We start from the raw sequence: 18,410 nt of genomic DNA on the forward strand, positions 1-18,410 counted from the left end.
GTAGAACTAGAACTTGGGTCTCCTTGACTTCAAGTCCAGCATAATGTGCTATCACTGGGCTTTTAGGGTATGATAGGACCCTGTACCAGAGAACTGGGAGAACCACAAATATGCACAAAAAGAAAGAAAATGTGTTTCCTACCTAGTGGGTGAAAAGTCCGCAAGTGTTTTCTTCCATTATCCAATGTCCAAGAAGTTTTAATACTATCTACCAATAATTCCTGATATGGCTGCTGTCCAAGAGAAGTCTCCAATAAACAAATACCAGATAAACATTTTCCTCCACAGAATATATTTATGTACATGCCTTATGCTTATGGCATCAGATCAGCCCCCAAAACTAAAATATAAGATATTAGTCACTGTGCCAACATCAGAAGTGCTGTTCTGCGTGGTAGGAGAGAGAAGAGAAAAAAGGCTACTGAGAAATGTCCTTAGGGTTGGGGAGACAATGCAAACACACAAGGAGTGAAATGACAAGAAAATATTTAAATAACATTGCAAGACAACAATTGAAGAGATGTCATAAAGCAATACATGATTAATGGCCAAAATGAATTGGACAAGCCAAGACTGCAATGAGGCCAGAAAAGGGAGAAGCCACTTCAGACTAGAGTAGGGTAACTGGCGGAATGAGAATTGAGCCAACCTTGGACCACGCTCAGGTCACAACCAGCAGAGGGAAGCATATCAGAGGTGTCAAACATGGGGCTAGGTGCATGGGGCCCACAACTAGTTTGGCCTGAACCAATTCTGATGTAATTGGAAAATATTTCACAAAACAAAGAAAAATACAATACAACATAGATAACATTACATTTTAAAACTAAGTCAACATGTAGCCCTCAGGAATTTCTACGTATAGCTTAATGGACCCTGTTTCTATTTGAATTCGACACCACTGATGTAAATGATCATTATTCCAATTTTGGAGATGAGGAAACTGAATTTCAGAGGTCATGTGGCTGCTAAGTGGAAGAACCCAAACTCCAATTCAAGTGTTCTGACTCCCCATCCAGGGTTCTTGAAAGATGACCAGCATTTCATAGGCAGAGAAGGGAGGGCCTTGGCAGGACAGCAGACTAAGCAAAAGGCAGGGGGCTGGAGTGCATTACTGTAACGAGGACTGGGGGAGGGTGCAAAACACCTTTCTGGATGGAGTAGAGGGCTCAAGAAGATGAGTAGTTACCAATTTTCATTTGATAATAATTTTTTTTAAGTTTATTGCTTTAATATCTCAAAAATTCCAGGGAAGTATACTAGGTTCTAATTGCTTAAGTGTCTATTTCAGCAATCTTTGGAGTATGTAAAAGGCTATCATGTCTTAGAGCTACTGGATCGTAATGATCTGGTAGTGGTTAGAGATATCAGGGAGGGAATGTCCTGTTCTGGTACCGGTCGGGGCAGGCAGCCTCAGAATTCCCATCAAATTCTCTGATCTCAAGTACCCAGATTTCTTGACTCTACCCCTTGGCTATAAAAGGATCTGATTCTCAGATAAAAATTAATTTTCACAACAAACATAAAGACAACATTGTAAGAACATCTGTATTGGATTACTGAAAGTACCACGCTATTTTTCAAATGCTTTGAATGAAAATGCTTTGAAGAAAACAATGGACTGAAGGACATGGAGGTGAGATGTGCAAAGGCACAGAGATGAAGGAACACAGGATCACAGATTTTGAGCTGAAAGGGATGGTCATCTAGTCCAACCCCCTCATTTACAGAGGAGGAAACTGATGCCCAGAGGGGTTAGGAAACTTTCCCAGGGTCACACAGCTAGTTTCTGAAGCGGGATTTGAACCCTCATCTTGTCTTTCTCTATGCCAAAGAAAATACAGAGGCAGTCCCTAGCCCTATCTTCTTAAGTCCAGAACTCAACCTATTATATGATACTGGTGTAATCCTAAAGCATTGCCTGCAGCACTGAAATCAGTAAGTTGCCCCACGCCACACAGTCAGTGTGGTACAACAGGTGCACATGAGATGCAGGACTAACGCAGGTCTTCCTAAATCTGAGAGAGGTCCTCTATCGGCTCAGCTCAACCTCATTGTCTCTCAGGGGAAGGAACAGCAAAAAGGCCAATCTGACCCAACTACTGAGTGTACAGAGGGAAACAAATGATATGCAGTTAAGTCTGCCCAATAGAGTGCCTTAGCACACAGCAACCACAATCCACACCTGCAGTTTGACCTTCATTTCATAAATGGGCCACCATTAGGCAAGCAAATGACCAGCCGTCCTTTCCCTCTTCACACCCAGGTACTTAAATCAGCTTCCCTTTCACCCTTCAGCTCAAAACGACACAGCTAAGATAATCAGTTACCCAGCATCCCCTATCCCTTTAAGCTGTTTGGTCATTTGCCTTTGGCTTTCAAATATCTAATCTAAACTGTAGATCCTGGCCTTGAACATACTCCAGCACTCTATGTCTATCTATACACTCACAACAAACACTATTGGTGATAGAATCAAATTCAGTCCCCACGTGAGAGAGTTCACCAATACGTACATGGATCTGCGACTTCACCCACATAATTACTCTCTCCATAAGCAGAGATCGCAACACATCCACATGTCTACATGTTCTCATCCTGTGCAAATCTTGTCTGTGTTTGACCATAACATTACACGATGGGTCCGCCCAATATATCTAAACATTTCTTGACATTTCATGGATTATCAACCAAGAAGGTGGATTGTTGAGTCATTTCATTCATGTCTGACTCTTCGTGATCTCATTTGGGGTTTTCTTGGCAAAGATAATGGAGTGGTTTACCATTTCCTTCTCCAGCTCATTTTACAGATGAGGAAACTGAGGCAAGCAGGGTGAAGTGACTTGCCCAGGATCACACAGCTAGTATACATGTCTGAGGATCCACATCTGAACAAGGGTCCTCCTGACTCCAGAGCCAGCACTCTATCTGCTGCACCATCTAGCTGCCCACAGAACATGGGTTACCTATTAGTTCTCTCCTTTTTGCTACTTGACCAATCCAGCACCTTTTCCAGTTGTACAGTGCTCTGGTAAGAGCTTTTATGACGTATTTATTGGTAACATGAGAGAGGGGCAGCATGTCATAGTGAAGAATGAGCCGACCCCAGAATCAAGAAGACCTGGGTTCAAGTTCTACCCCTGATACATACCACTTATCCTACAGATAATCCCTGAATCCCTTGGTGCCTCAAACACTGTAAGTTACAAAGGAGTTCTCATTCTGCATCTGTGGAAGGCGTTTCCCCACACTAATAAAATCAACAGAATCACAGGTCATGACCTTCTCCCTCCTCAAAAAAATTGTGAAAGATCCCAAATGACTTCTTCAACATCATGCAGTTTTCCCTCATAGCTCCCTGGCCTGGGCCCCAGCACAGAAAAGGTGATCAGGATGCCTCCTTCCCTTCAGGGGGATCCTTTTCTTTCTGTTCCTTCCTCCTACTTTGCGCCAGTCAAATTCATCAATTCCCCTTCTAGTCTTTCCACTCAAATTTCCAACTACTAAACCTTTCACAATGTTCAGGAACACTGAAAACTTTAAACAATCCCTCACTCAATAAAGCTCCCCTTTCTACTCCTTTCTCAAAGATGTACCACTTCCCTACACAGAAATGAGCTGGTGAGGATGGTGATTGCTCCAAAACTCTGTTGGGTCAACCACTTGATGGGTCCTTCTCCTCTGGCCCTCTTCAATATGGCTGAGAATGTGGTTCCTCTCTGTGGCGGTACCACAGCTGGCTCGACTGGCCACAGCGTTCCTATGCTGCATTGCTGGTACTCGATCAGAGGAATGCTTAAAAAGCATTAGCAACAACATTGGGAAGGTCATTATAAATAATTTTAGACTTTCACATTTTTTTCCCAAGAAACCAAGTTAAGCCCAAAAATTGGCAAAAATGTGCAGTTTCCAAATTTAGAAATCACATTGCATAGAATGCACTTTAATCCAAAGAAAAATGATCATTACATTCTCTTCAACATAATGATTCAAATTATTCTCTCAAATATATATATATACACGCACAGATATACACATGTATATTTACACATATAAATATATACACATATATATAAAATCCCATATATAAAAATATATAAATATATACATATATATATAAAATGAAATCAGCTAACACTTTACATTCACAAAGAATTTAAAATGGAACTGTTCCCCAAATCCCTATGGAACATATTAAAATCAAGAGAATCCAGCTCAAAGACAGACAATAAGTGAACTCATTCATGCCAGTGGATAGTGCTCCCCCCCCACACACACACATACATACACACACACACACACACACACACACACACACACACACACACACACACAGAGCAACATTTAACAATGCCATAAAGGAAGATGTCTGGTAGGGATAGCAAGCATTCAAATGATGTCACAACTTCTGAAGCCACAAGCTCATCTCCAAGAAAACGACGTTTCTGGTATCCAGGAGCCCCCCTTTGCCCCTTCACTTTACACCTAATGGGTGCTGGTTCTGATTCCTACCTACATGCACTCCTATCCTGGTACTAGAGTGAATGGTTGGAAGCTCCAGGGGATAAAGGGCTTGGAATTGTACCTACCACTCACATCTCATAACACTTGGGAGAGGAGCAAGAATACAATGTAGCAAAAAGGACTGAACTGGGAGTCAGAGGATCCAAGTTTGAATCTCTACTCTGCCACCCATCAACAATGGGACCCTGACGAATGACCTCCCTTCTCAGAGCTGTAGTAGATGATCTCTCAAGGCCCTGCACATCCTCAATTTAAGATCCTAAGTCATTGTGACTGACCTTTGAAGTAAAAAATACAGTAAAGTGGTTGTAATGTGCCTCTGCATCCATAAAAAATTTTTAAAAATAACTATTTATACAGTAATAGACCACAAATTCTTCTAATTCTAAATTCCTGATATAATGCCAGGATAAGAAAATGAATTGAATTATATTCAATAATCAATATTTATCGATTAGAATGCAATAGAGAGATCAGGTCAGAGAATCTCCAAGCTGGAAGGGCCCTCAGAGGCCAATGTAGGCCAACTGGCATCTGAAGACTTTCTACTGACATTCAGAGGTAGCCAGGTGTTACAGTGAATAGAACACTGGGCCTAGGGTCAGAAAGACCTGCATTCGAATCCAGTCTCAGACACTTATTAGCTGTGTGACCCTGGGCAAATCACTTAACCTCTATCTACCTCAGTTTCCTCATCTATAAAATGGAGGGAATTACAGCATCTCATCTCCCAGATTGTTGTGAGATCAAATGAGATAATATTTTTTAAGTGCATAGCACAGTGGCCAGCACCTAGCGGGTACAATATTAATGCTTATTCCCTTTCCCCAATAACAATAAGAGCAACAGTTGATATCATCTCATTTGCTCCTCATGCAACAACCATGTTAGGCAAATACTACATGCAATGAAAATAATTTATATGACTTTATACTTATATTTCTATGTAATATTATATTTTTATATCACAATTTCTATTATACTTCATACATGTAGTATCTCATTATTTTACCCCATTTTACAGGCAGTGAAACTGAGGCTCAAAGAGGTTAAACTGACTTGCCCAGATTGAATACCTACCATATAGGGGCTACTAAGGTTTAAGCCTCACAATAATGTGTGGGACTTGGCAGGGCATATGTTATTCTCTCCATTTTACAGATAAGGAAACAAACTTAAATAATCTCATAACAGAATATTATAGTGGAAAGCACAGTTCATGTGAAATCAAAAGACTTAGGTTCAAATAATGACTGTCATTTTACTACTTATGTAGCCCAAAACAAATGAGAGGAGGGAGCAAATAAAGTCTAACGAAGCACCTACTATACACCATAAGTGCTTTACAAATATTGTCTCATTTGATCCTCACGACAACCCTGGAGGTTAGGTGCTATGCTTATCCTCATTTTACAGCTAAGGAAACCAAGGCAGATAGAGGTTAAGTGACTTGCCCAAGGCCACACAGCTAATAAGTGTATAAGGACAAATGTGAACTCAGGTCTTCCTGACTCCAGGCCCAGGGCTCTACCCACTGGACTACCTAGCTGCCTGCCTCTAGGGGGTCAGACTAGATGATATCCAGCTCAAACATGCATAATCCTGGGCTTAGACCCAGTCCTCCCAATTCCAAGTCCAATATTCTTTCCAAAGCTTCCCTGCTGTCTTAGCAATGAGAATGAACAGGCACGATATATTCATTTGATAATCACTACTGAACATTAGCACCCTGATGTTATTAGTGACAGATACACATATGCGCATATATAATACATAATGTATATTTATCCCCACCTCCACACACACACAGAGGCATGCACACGTACACACCTCAAACTCAGAACCCTGCCACTGTTCAGTACTCATGCTAAGAAAATACAAAGTTAACGAGGAAGGTAAATCTGCTGCAAAAGCTAAAATAACGGACTCTCCAACAAGGCCAAACACAATTACTTGGTTTCTCCATTGTTTCATACGGTCCATGTCACCAATTCTTTCTATGAACATAGATGACCAGATACTCATTCCATGTATCAATAAATCCAATTCACTTGCAAGTCATGATATCACCTTCCCAACGTCATGGTCCTCTTCGAGAACGAAGGACAAACAACAACAAGGTATACTACTTAAATTGCTAAGAGAAAACTAAGAATTTGGGACCAAGTTTTCTAATGGATAATATTGTTCCCACTGACAAAAAAAGAAATAGAAGTATTAAATCAAATACTTGTTGAATGAATAATATTAGTTTTAAAGCATATTCAAAGTAAATACATGATTGGTGTGTAAGCCGTCAGATCGACTCCCCCCTCCCCCACCAAATCAAAACCTACAGGATGTTCATAAATGTAGAGCTAAGCACGTCTAAGGGCTTAGCTGATCACAGACTATTTTCAAAACATCCAGTTAAACAGAATCTAAATAAATAAAATACTGCCAAATGCTTTTCTTGAATACTTATTCATGTATGATTCCATCGTTTAGCTTGTTTTCTAAAAATATTTACACTGAGGATCAAGGGATTTTGAAATCTCTGTTATCAAAGCACACTCTCATCTCTACTGCTGTTTTTGTCATTGGTTTCTCTCCCCCATCCCCCAATCTGGCTAGGATGTTGTATATGACCATAAGCAAAACAAATCCAATTCTAAGCTGAGATTTGAATAGGTAAGTAACCACACAAATTAAGGTAAGTTTTTAATGCTTCTCTATCCATAGCTTTGAGCCTTCAATGGAAATGACTGAGTAATCCAAACAAATATATGAGAGAATGAGCCTTCTGATTAATTGTGTAAGCCACAAAACCTCTTCTGCCTCACAACAAATGCAGAGCAGAGCAGAGAATCCCCAGGTCAACTGAACATGGCCGCTCTGAAGTGGAAAGAAATGGTTCATTCCAATCCCTCCTGATGTGTATTCTATTTATAACATATCAGCAGCCTCTGTGTTCATTTAAAAAAAATGCAAGATCTCCTCTTAAATATGAAAAATTCTAATTTATTTCAGTTCAACATTCCTGATATAAGTCCAGGATATTAAAAAAAACATAGCTATTATGTATTTATTGATTAGAACACAAGAGATAAAGGACATTTAAAGACAAATCAAAACTGAGTATCACAGAAAATAATTACGTGAGTTTCATAATTTAGTAAAAAAAAATGACATGGGGAGAGCAAAGGGACAAATGGTAATGACATGTAGCTCACATCCACCTCATAAACTAATTCTAAATCTAACATGAAATTGCACCCCTGAAAAGAGGGGGGGCCCAGAAAGGTATGGCAATTCTTCAGAAACTCCATTATATCTGAACCCAAGATCTAGTGATCTTATGAAACTACTGAGAAAAGAAGTTTTCTGGGATTCCTGTTCCAAACAGCAACCATTCAAATGGAGAATTCGGGCAAAATCAAGTACAGTGGTGTGGTTCTTGAGACCATGCGGTGAGGAAGGTGAGGTACTGGAGGCTTCTATTCATTCAAGTTCCTTGGACAGGGTTTGAAATAGAGTCCAAATCATATGGAACTCCCTCCATAGCGGGGACTTTTCAAGGTTCTTCTGTATACACATTGGATATCCTCTCAGAAAAATCAAGGCTTCAACTCTATTTATAGTAATGTCATTTTATAGCTACACACGTCAAAAGGCTTTATATACTTTCTATAAGTTTGGTGTGCTATTAACATTGTATTTAGGCTCAAGGCTTGGAAAACATACTGTAAAATGGGCCATTATAGGCATATAATTTATGCTGCTACCAGAAACCTTCAAGAAATAAGTACAGTCTTACATTATCATTAGGGATATACTTTATTCTTATTTTAATACAACAGGATATCTCAAATTTATACATACAGATAATGCATTAACAAATGCATTAATAAAACACACACATAAATAGACCAATCCAAATACTGTCTTATCCTTTTGGACAAATGAGAGACAGACTTCCTCCCAAACAACTTAAATGCTAAGAATCTAACATATTGCTGCAAGCTATAATGGTTATAACTGTTAATCCAATACACCTTTTATACAAACCCATAAACACACGAGTGGAAAAATAGCACAGATGTTCATCTCTAATGCAATTTCCATTCAATTTCCTAAGTGCGGTCCCTGTGTGCAAACTAGCTTAACGTTATGTTTAGCTTGCAAATTCTTTTAATAAATAATGAATGCAATAAAACTAGGAGATCAATGACAAGCTGAGAAATCATAAAAAAAAAAAAGGCTTTTGTGTTCAGGCTGTTGCCGATTTCAAACTTTAATCCGGAGATAGATCAATATTACTTTTTCTTTTTAACCCATCACATAAATAGCAGAGAGACTAAATGTGGCCTAAATGCTGTTACCAGATATTAGCTGCAAACAACCTGATAAGACCACTGGACATGGTTGCAATTGAACATTTTATACCTTTACATACATACTACATTATACACTGTTAAGCAGTCAACTTGTTTTAAAAAAATCATTGTACGGCAATAAAAAGACTACCACTGGCTCATTTTTTTTTTCCTTTTTGCTTTCCTGTCATCTGTTTGTTTGTTTTTTTCCAGTCAGGTAATTACTGAGGTTTTACCACAATTGGCTCTAATAAGCCCAATAAATGCAATAGGTCAAAATGGTGGCTAGCTCAAAGTAATTTTATCTTCTGGAGCCCTTAGAGGAAAATGAATCCTATTCTTAAAAAATAAATTCTACCTGAAAAATGTAAGCATGTTCAAAAAAAGCATTTTCCTTTAAAAAAAAAAAGTCAATGATAAAGACAGAGTATTTTCTGAGTTTAGGTCTTAGAAACTGTCAGGCACAAAACAGAAAGGAAAGCATTCTGATTAATGTATTTTAGTATTTCTAATTCCACTTATATAAAAAAAAATTTTAAGACCAAAACTACTCTTATCATTGCACCCTGAAGAACCAGATTTTGCCGACTAGAAACCCAGATCCAAAGTGTATGGCCCCAAGGGGTCATTGTAACATCAAGAAGGTTAAATCTGAATCGCTGAGGATCATTATGTGGCAGTGACCTGGTTATACTCTGGAATTCTGATTTAATCACAACATTAGAAAATCTTTTCAAAGTTCACATATAGAAAATGAAATGGAGGAAGGGGGTCACGTTCTCTTTTAACAGTACCCTGCTGTTCCAATCTCCAAATTTCAAAACCTGGGTTTTTGTGCCCTTCTGTGGGTCTCTTAGAAATTCTTTTTGTCCTGAACACTGAGTGTTTTAATAATGGAATTAAAATTGCAAGATTAATGTCTTTTTAGCCACTGTATACCTTACGAAGCAGTTTTATTTAAACCTACCGTCATCTATGGGAACAACTTTGACTAATCGAGGAAATTAAAGCCAAGAAGCAAAATTTTAGATAGCATTCATTCATTAATTCATTCATTCAGTTAACATTTAGAGAGCCTTGGGGGCTGCCACAGACTAATCATAACCTACTCCAATGTGTACTGCTTGAGCACAAACTACTACATAAAGTCCTATTTCTGTGTTTTATTCCAAAGTGCCAAGGGATATGTAACAAAACAACAACTAGCAAAGGACACTAGCCCCTAGCTGCTGATCAGGAAGGAAACCAACAGTGCCTTGAGTTACAGAGACAGTTGAGGGAGAAGTTGCTTCCCCTACACTTCCAAGTCATAGCTTTTTATCACTTAGCATCATAGAGAAAGCCATCATATATGGCTCAAAAGAAGGTAGGTCACAGCACAAGCACCTCACCACTATGGAGCAAGAGAGGTGGCTGACAAATTTCCCTTCAAAACATATTCCTGTTCACGATAACCATATGCACCCCCAGCTTCCCTGATTAGCCTGGCGCTCTCAGTATGATCCTCTGATGGAAACTTGGGACTGCAGCAGGGTATTCAACAATCTCTCCTATTTCCCCCCATCTCCACGGAGCAGCAAAATGAAGGTCCACATAGTGAATGACATGTGCATTTTCTTTGGTATGAAAGGTGCATTTTTGTTACACAGTGTTTTCTGAATTCTGTTGGAGCAAGTAAAGCAAAAACACAGGACAAAAAGCTCTTCCTGTATAAACTGATTAAGCACGGATGGTGCCAAGCTGCCCAAGATGAAACCAAAGCCTGTCTTGGTAAGGATTTGAATTTTTCTTCATTACCAATGGCCATTTTCCCCAACTTAAAAGGTAACAAAAAACAGAAAGGGGGGACTAATATTTGCCAACATGAAACTCAAACTCTGTCCAAAGTTTGTTCTCTCAAGAAAAAACAAGAGATGTAGGAGGCGTGTTTCAAACAGGGGTAAGTGATCAATTTCAGGAAAGTGATCTCAAAGTTCCTTTTGGTTTACATTGGGGAATTGTGCAAGAAACTGGGGGTATACAAGTATGTTCTGGAAGGTTTTATGTTCTACAGGTTCTTATAAGGAATATTTAACTAACTGAACCATATGGAGAAGAAAACATCTTTTCAAAATCCTCTGTACTCCCCAGTGAAGAAAAAATGATTGCCTAGTGGACAAGCTACTTCCTTCTCTAAAGAAATCCTGAAGGACTTCCAAATCCCTTGATAAAAGTGCACTGCAGCTGCATGAAGCCACCAAGCGGCTTATTAGTAAGGATTAAAAAACTAACAGCCTCCTGTAATCAATTTGGATACAATGCTCTTCTATATATAGTGACACTTGCAATGTGTCCCAATCATATATGACTTATTCTCATCATTCTCGCCATAATGAAATATTAATGTGGAGAAAATGGTTGCATTATTAAGAAGCACCACTATATTTAGATTTTTTTTAATATTGATTTCTACCATATTGGGATAGTTAATGATTTTACATAAAATTACACGTTAAGTTTCTCATTTCTAGGAGAAAGTTTATTAATTACCACAGAGTAATCTTACAATTAAGTCTCTATTTTCCTTAGATTCCTAATAAACAATCTAGCTATTCCGGCAAAAAAAAAAATGGGGAAAAGGGGATACCGCCACTTTAAAAGCTTCAATCTCTCTGACATTGCTGGCAGAGTATGGGAACATTAATGCATCTGTCATGATAACAAGCTAAGAATAACATCTAGACATCAAACCGAGCAGAGAATCCATCTGAAGTGATTCATTCAGATCTGTCTCATTGATTTATTAAACACAGGGCAACATCTGCAGCCTCACAGAGCCGCTTGGCAAAATTAATGCAAGATCAATTCAAATGGAAAAAAAGTGCAAAAGAGATAAATCAAAACACCATTTGCATGCAGTTCCACAATCAGGCTTATTGGGTGCAAATGCTCAATTTCCCTCCCAAAGCAAGTGTGTTTAAATGTTGTTTTATCTTGTGAGAATTGTGTGATTTGAAGTGACAGTGAAGAGTTTTGCAGGTTGCAATGGAGAAAAGAAAAAAAGGAAGAAAAATGCTCGCAAAGGCCTTTTGAATATGCAACAAGAATATCATTAATACCTAATTGTTTTGCTGTTGGGAAAAGGGTTGGTGGGTTTTCTCCAGAAACATTGCATTTTCTGTTTTCCATTAATTGCAGAGAGATTATAAGGCAAATTTGAAATTTTGAGAAGGGAGAAATCGGAATCATTTGTATCTTGAAAAATGCACAATAAATTACTAATCGAAACCCATACCGCCAACTGAAATGCAATTTATTTTGATTAGGACTCCTTCCAATTCGATTTGCCTACCAGGGGCATTTTTAAAACATCTAAAGATTTTATTAAGACAAATAAGGTTCCACAAGAAAGGAGCAAAGATGTCGGGCTTGCCACTTACCACAGATATTAGGGCTTCCTTTTTAAAAAAATAAAATATCATCAGGTCTGAAAGCCACAACCCCCAGATTTTGCTCTGCATTCATATGCTATATAATGAAGCTATCATCGTATGTAACTAGCCAAAGATGAGCACATCATACCACTGACCATTTATTTAACGATGGACTAAATAGATGCATTTGGACAAATATGGATGGACAAGCCGAAATCTCTGAGTAAGAAACCCAAACAGGTTGTGTACACAGAAAGGTCCATTTAAAATCAGTATGCACTTCTACAGAAGGCCCGTGTACAGGCACAAGGCAGGACTGCCCTCATTATAGCCTTGACATCACTCCCCTAATAAAAGACAGAGAGCATTGGTGACTAGGTGACTGCTTTTAATAGACAACAGGACTATACCCTCATTAGCCTGCGCACTCCAGTAGCTACATTTACTGCCTCCATCCACTCTTAAATCCTTTTATTGTTTGGGAACAAGAGCAAAAGTCATGCCAAATGTTCCTAGTGTTGCTGACAAACCTTCATTTTCGGGGGAAGATGTGCTGTTCTGTGTTGGGCACAGACTATTAATGCAAAATTAAGGCTGAATGAATCTACTGAGGGATGGTTGATTATCAGGATGCAGCATTCAAAAATAATTGCAAAAGATTTTAAAAGTCATTATAATTGCATGATCCAGTGGTTCCAGCATCAAAGCCGAAATAATAACAAGCCCAGATACATTCACTGAAGCTTTGCAGGTTTTCTTTAGGAAAACCTAAAGTTTACATATTTGACTATATCTTGAAAAGTAACTCAATATATTATTAATAATGTTTTCTTAATCAGACCACTCCTGTTTTTTCAAGCATCTGTTGACCTAATCAAGTGACAAAATATCAATTAATCAGTTGGACTTCAAATAATCAGTTATAGAATCTGAGAATGTGAGGTTTATACAGCTACATAGCGAGCTGTTAGCATTGGATAAGTTAATTTAAGCATGTATCTGCCCTTACACTAGGTTTGGGTTTTTTTCCTTTTTTTTTTTTTTGGTAGCTTAGTTTTTGAGGCTTTTAAGCACTCATGAGAACATTTCTACAGAGTAAGAACTTAGACAGGAAGGCAAATGTGCTTTCTGAACATAACTGGTCTTGCTATCTCTAAGAAAAGATAGCTACGTGAACTTGAGTTTACTGTGGGGGAAAAAAAGTTTTTAAGAAGAATATAACTTTTTAAGTCACTTGGTATCTTGGTCTCTTCACATTCATGTTTATCTTGAAAATAACCTTCAGTAAAATTCATTTCCCAAGTTAAAGGGCATGAGAGTAATGCCCAGTTCAGCTTTGGCACGGCAGTGATGGCAAGGCCGAGTCATGTGGTAAAACAAGGTATGGCCAAGAAGCTTTCTATTCTCCGACAGCAGGCAGGCTGTCTTGCCCAACTTTTCTTCTCCAGGGAGAGAACTTTATCAGGAAAGCCAGGGAAGGGCTAATAGCAAGATACTGAAGACTAGCCTGCAATCACCCAGCTTGTAATGCTTTCCAGGGGACCAGAGCTAGTTAATGCTATTGGTCCAGCACGCTCATTTGCGATTCATGCCAAGCTACAGTTAGAAACATTTGTCCTGTGACCTCACCTCGATGCAACCTGGTGGCATTATAGAGGAGGCATGGGTGGTGAAACAACAAATGAAAATTCCAAAATTCAGTGTTTTCATTTCTTTTTTTCCTCTAACAGTAATGTAGGGAGAGGAAAATCACGCCCATTGTTTAGGAAAAGAAAACTGTCAATGGCTTCAACAGAAATCAGTGTTACTTTTAAAAATTATTAGCAGATGAAGAGAAGTTTCCTATAGAAAATGGATCCAGTATGGGAGTTTTCCCACTGACTGAATGTACCGTCCTTGATCTGCACTTTCTTTTGCCAAACCAGAAGTTGCTAAGAGACCTTAGGCTGAGCAGCAGAATCCTCCCCTGTACCTCTCCCCCTCTTTGGTCACTGCTCTCTTAAGCTTCCACTCATTCCCTTCCCTTGCTTCTCTTTGCTCTCATCACCCGGGTTTCTCATCTCCTCCTGGCCTTGAATCTCCATCTTCCTTATTTTGGTCCTCCTGGGCCTTGCTCCTGCTCATCTGATTTCTCAGCTCCTTCTTTCTACAAAAGGCATATGAGAATGATGAGGCAAGAGCCGAGGATTTTGCACCTTGTGGCGTATTTAACCCAACACACAAAGAAGAGTTTTGAATGAATCCAAGTCAGTACACAGCTAACTAATGGCACTTTTGCCATTTTGTGATTTTTTTCTTAAGTGTGATGAGGAGTGTTGTAGCTATCAAATTTGCAGATGTGCAATTTAAATATTAAATGAAAGTCCACAGAGACTGTTATTTCACACCTAGAAAAGGAAAGAGATCAAAGTGTTCTAAATAGTCTTCCTCACCTCTCTCAAATATATAGTAGCACAGTCTTTATACTGTCAGAAAATTCAAGTAGGGGAGCGTAACAGTCACTTTTGTTCAATATAAAGTAAGACATAACCAACCTGTATGCATAACAGAGACTCATTTCCAATTTTCCTATCTATAGCCTTTACACACACACACACACACACACACACACACACACACACACACACACAAGCAATTCAAGAGTTTAGGGCTGCAAACACTATCAAAAAGCAAAACATAACAACCGAATTAAAGCAAGAGCGACACACAAATCACACAACAGGATCCAAAAAACACTTAGTGACCACCTGTCTCCACATACACAGAGAAATCAATCATTTGTTTATTTGGATTATTTTTTTCCCTCAGTAAGAAACCGGAATCCAAACATTTTAAGGTTTTGTTGAGGCAGAAAGTACTAAATCCTTCACTTAAGCCCTGCTCAATTTTCTTTTTCAATGAGTGTCACAGATTTGAAAAGGGAAATTGTATAAATTGGGCCCAAGGATAGCATTTCCTCAAGGTAGTAAGTGGTCAACATCATGGAGCCCTCCCTCTCCCGGAGAGAAAAGCAGAGGAGAAGGGAAAGCTTTAATAATGAGCAGATTTTCATGTCTGGAATACTTCAGTCTTTTTGAAGTCATGGAAATGAACTAGATGACCCCCTCCTGGTCCCTTCCTAACACTGTCAGTCGTCACTATTATTAAAGGGCTTTGTGGTAAATCAAAATTTACTCTCTGCTCTTGGAGCAGACCACAGCTTTAGCCTCATTGTGTCCTTTAAAACTGGGCTATTCCTGAAGAAGCCATGAATGACATCACAAACCAGGTTTGTAAGCCCTAACAGATAGGAAGTCAAGCAGGAATTCCCACAGGAGTCGGGCTCTTTTTAATTACTTGAACACAGAAGGATATCTGCTCCCCCAAAAAAAGGAGGGGGGGAAGGCCTCTGTCAAATTCTGCATCAAGCAACAGTTTGTCTCTGCTTTGTCTTTGTCAGTACCCTTCGATTATACCTAACACATTTCCCTCCCACTTACATTTTGGAGCAGCAGATGTGAGGACTGTATTGCCAGTTTAGTTGTTAGCGCTGGAGATTTAAACTTGCAGTGAGAAAAAGCAAAAGAGGACCCCAAGAACTTCCCCTAGCACATAACCTTTCCAGGGTGATCCATTAATGGCTTATCCCAGTCACAGTGGCCCTGCAGGCACTTTCTTTCCCTTAATGTATTACCAAAATCAATAGATAGATTGAGCGATAGGTAATTAGACAGAGAGAGGTTAAGCATTTACTATGTGCCGAGAACTGTGCTAACTAGGAATGGAATTCACAAGCTCACAGGTGCTTATCATGGGAAGGGGGATGGCTACCATAATTTTCTCTCTAACTGGACATGATTCGAAGAACATTCACATATGAGACTATACATGGGTATTTGTACCACTGAGTCCTGGTACTGGTTATAAGATCTGCAATCTCATGCACTCATAAAAGACAGATAGACAGACAGATAGATTTAGATGAATGGATGGATGGACTGATGGATGCGCTGCCGGCCAACAGCATTCACTCTTTGGTGGAAAAGCATCTTTCCACCAGCTTGCCTGAGGGAAAAACCGAGAGCATCTTTTGCAAAAAGCTTACCAGGGTCTCCGGCCCAGCCCCCACACCCGAAATAGACTGCCTTTTGCAAGAGGTCCCCCAGAAACGTAAGAAAGTGACAATCCCGATTCCGTTGGCAGGGGCGCGGGCAGCCGAACGGAACCGACAGACTGAGCGCCCGATTCAACTCACACATACACGTGCGCGATTGGCGCGCGGGTCGAGGGCCAGCGGAGGAGGGGAACCAGCGGGGAAGCCCCCCCCCCACCTCCCACCCCAGGCGGGCACGATGTGCGCGCAGGTGGCGGCGGCTGGCCAGCTCGGCTCGGGCTCAGCCCGCCCGTCTGGCATCAGCATTCAGGAGAAAGTATGATCCCGGCCGCTGCCGCCGCCGCCACCGCCGCCGAGTAGGAGAGAAAACAAAAGAGACGAATTAGTTGGGATTTCGGCTGCTTTGGGGGGCTGGAACAGGCATGCAAGGACTGGCAACTTTCGGGGCAAGGGCTGCAAACTGCGGCTGCGGGAAGCCAAGCGACCCTTCTGGGAGCCCCAGGGGTGGGGAGAGTGGAGATGGGGGGAGGGGAGCGGTGTAAATCGAGTGGGACTCACCCGGGCCACAAAGTTTGCCCAAGGAAGGGGGGAGGGCTGAGGGGATAAGGGGGAGGAAGAGGGAGTGGGACGCGAGGATAGAGGTGGGAAAGGCTAGAAAAAGAAGAGACGACAAGAGGGGGAAAGAGGAAAAGAAAGGAGAGAAAGGAGAAGAGAGAAGGATAGGAGAAGAGAAGAAAGGGGAGAAGAGATGAGAGGAAAAGAGACGAGAGGGGAAAAGGGGGGGGGAAGAGGTGGAAGAGAGTAGAAAGTAGAACAGACCAGAAAAGAGCAGAATCGACGAGAAGAGATGAGAGAGGAGGAGAGAAAAGAAAAAGAAGGGGATAAGAGAAAAGAGGGGAGAAGTGGGGGGAAAGGAGAGAAGAGCAAAGGCGAGAGGAGTCCTCACCTGGCGTTGGTGCAGTCGTTGTACAAAGTTTCGAAGTCCTTCCTGGTGATGAGTTTGCAGCGGTTCACCCCGGGCTGGATGGCACCCAGCCCCCGGAGGATCCTGACCTGCTCGACAGTGCACACCACGGGGGTGATATCCAGTCTCTTGAGCTTGGTGTAGACGGTGTGCAGGCCCCCCACGAGGTGCTTCAGGAACAGGTCGAAGACCTGCGGCAGGCAAATGAGCTCTTGCCCCTCCACCAGGAAAGAAGCAACCTTCACTCCGTGCAGATCGACCATCTTACACTCGTTGCCGCCGCTGCCGCCGCCGCTCATAGTCAGACCGCCGCCGCTCATACCGCTCACGCCGCCGCTCATAGTCAGACCGCCGCCGCTCATACCGCTTATGCCACCGCCACCGCCCAAAACGCTCATGCCACCGCTCATAGCGCTCATGCCGCCGCCGCCGCCCATAGCGCTCATGCCGCCGCCGCCCATAGCGCTCATACCGCTACCACTGCCGCTGGTGGAGATGAAGCTGTTAATCATGCTAGTGGTGAGCCGGGGTGACTCGGACGGGCTGGAGGAGTAGAGGGGCTCAGCCCGGAACAAGACCCCGGGGGCCCCGGCGCTGCTGCTGGAGCTGCTCGAAGTTGCCGAGATCACCGGCGGGGCTGAAACAGCCATGGTTACCCTGGGGGGCTCCGTGCCTCCGGTTTTTCTGGGCACCACTCAGTCCACGGGGTTTTGCTCGCGCTCTCTCAGTCCGTCCGCCTCTCTCGCAACTGTTGGCCACACTACTCTAAACAGGCTCACGCTCCTCCCACGCCCCCGCATACACAGTGAGCCGCGGCACCCGCGACTACCAGACCCCACCCACTCCCAAGACTAGCAGCACGCCTCGGCCAATGGGCTCCAGCCTCACGGCTCCTGAGCTCAGAGAGTGGCTGCGGGAAGCGAGGCGGGGCGGGGCCTCGAGGCCCAGCCCGACTACCTGAGTTCCCACCAGAACTCGTCGCGTGAATGGGGACGGAACCGACTAGGGGGCTGGGCTGGGGGACTTGGGGCGCGGGCCGCGCAGTTCCCTACGTTTGTCTT

At 41.7% G+C, this 18,410-nt stretch overlaps 1 protein-coding gene across 3 annotated transcripts in view; it reads right to left on the reverse strand.

The window, feature by feature from the left end:
• Positions 1-18,113, reverse strand: part of DACH2 (dachshund family transcription factor 2) — a 411,691-nt gene extending 393,578 nt beyond the window's left edge. For 2 of the 3 annotated variants that reach the window (XM_020964629.2, XM_020964627.2), the window contains exon 1: positions 17,332-18,113. In XM_020964629.2, the coding sequence (XP_020820288.1) occupies positions 17,332-17,999 (668 nt within the window). In that variant the 5' untranslated portion in view covers positions 18,000-18,113. The remainder of the gene's footprint in view (positions 1-17,331) is intronic. The other variant, XM_020964628.2, reaches the window with a different exon arrangement.
• Positions 18,114-18,410: the final 297 nt, after the last annotated feature.

Source organism: Phascolarctos cinereus, unplaced genomic scaffold (assembly GCF_003287225.1).
Source record: "Phascolarctos cinereus isolate Bilbo 61053 unplaced genomic scaffold, phaCin_HiC Scaffold_8;HRSCAF=390, whole genome shotgun sequence".
NCBI lineage: Eukaryota > Metazoa > Chordata > Mammalia > Diprotodontia > Phascolarctidae > Phascolarctos > Phascolarctos cinereus.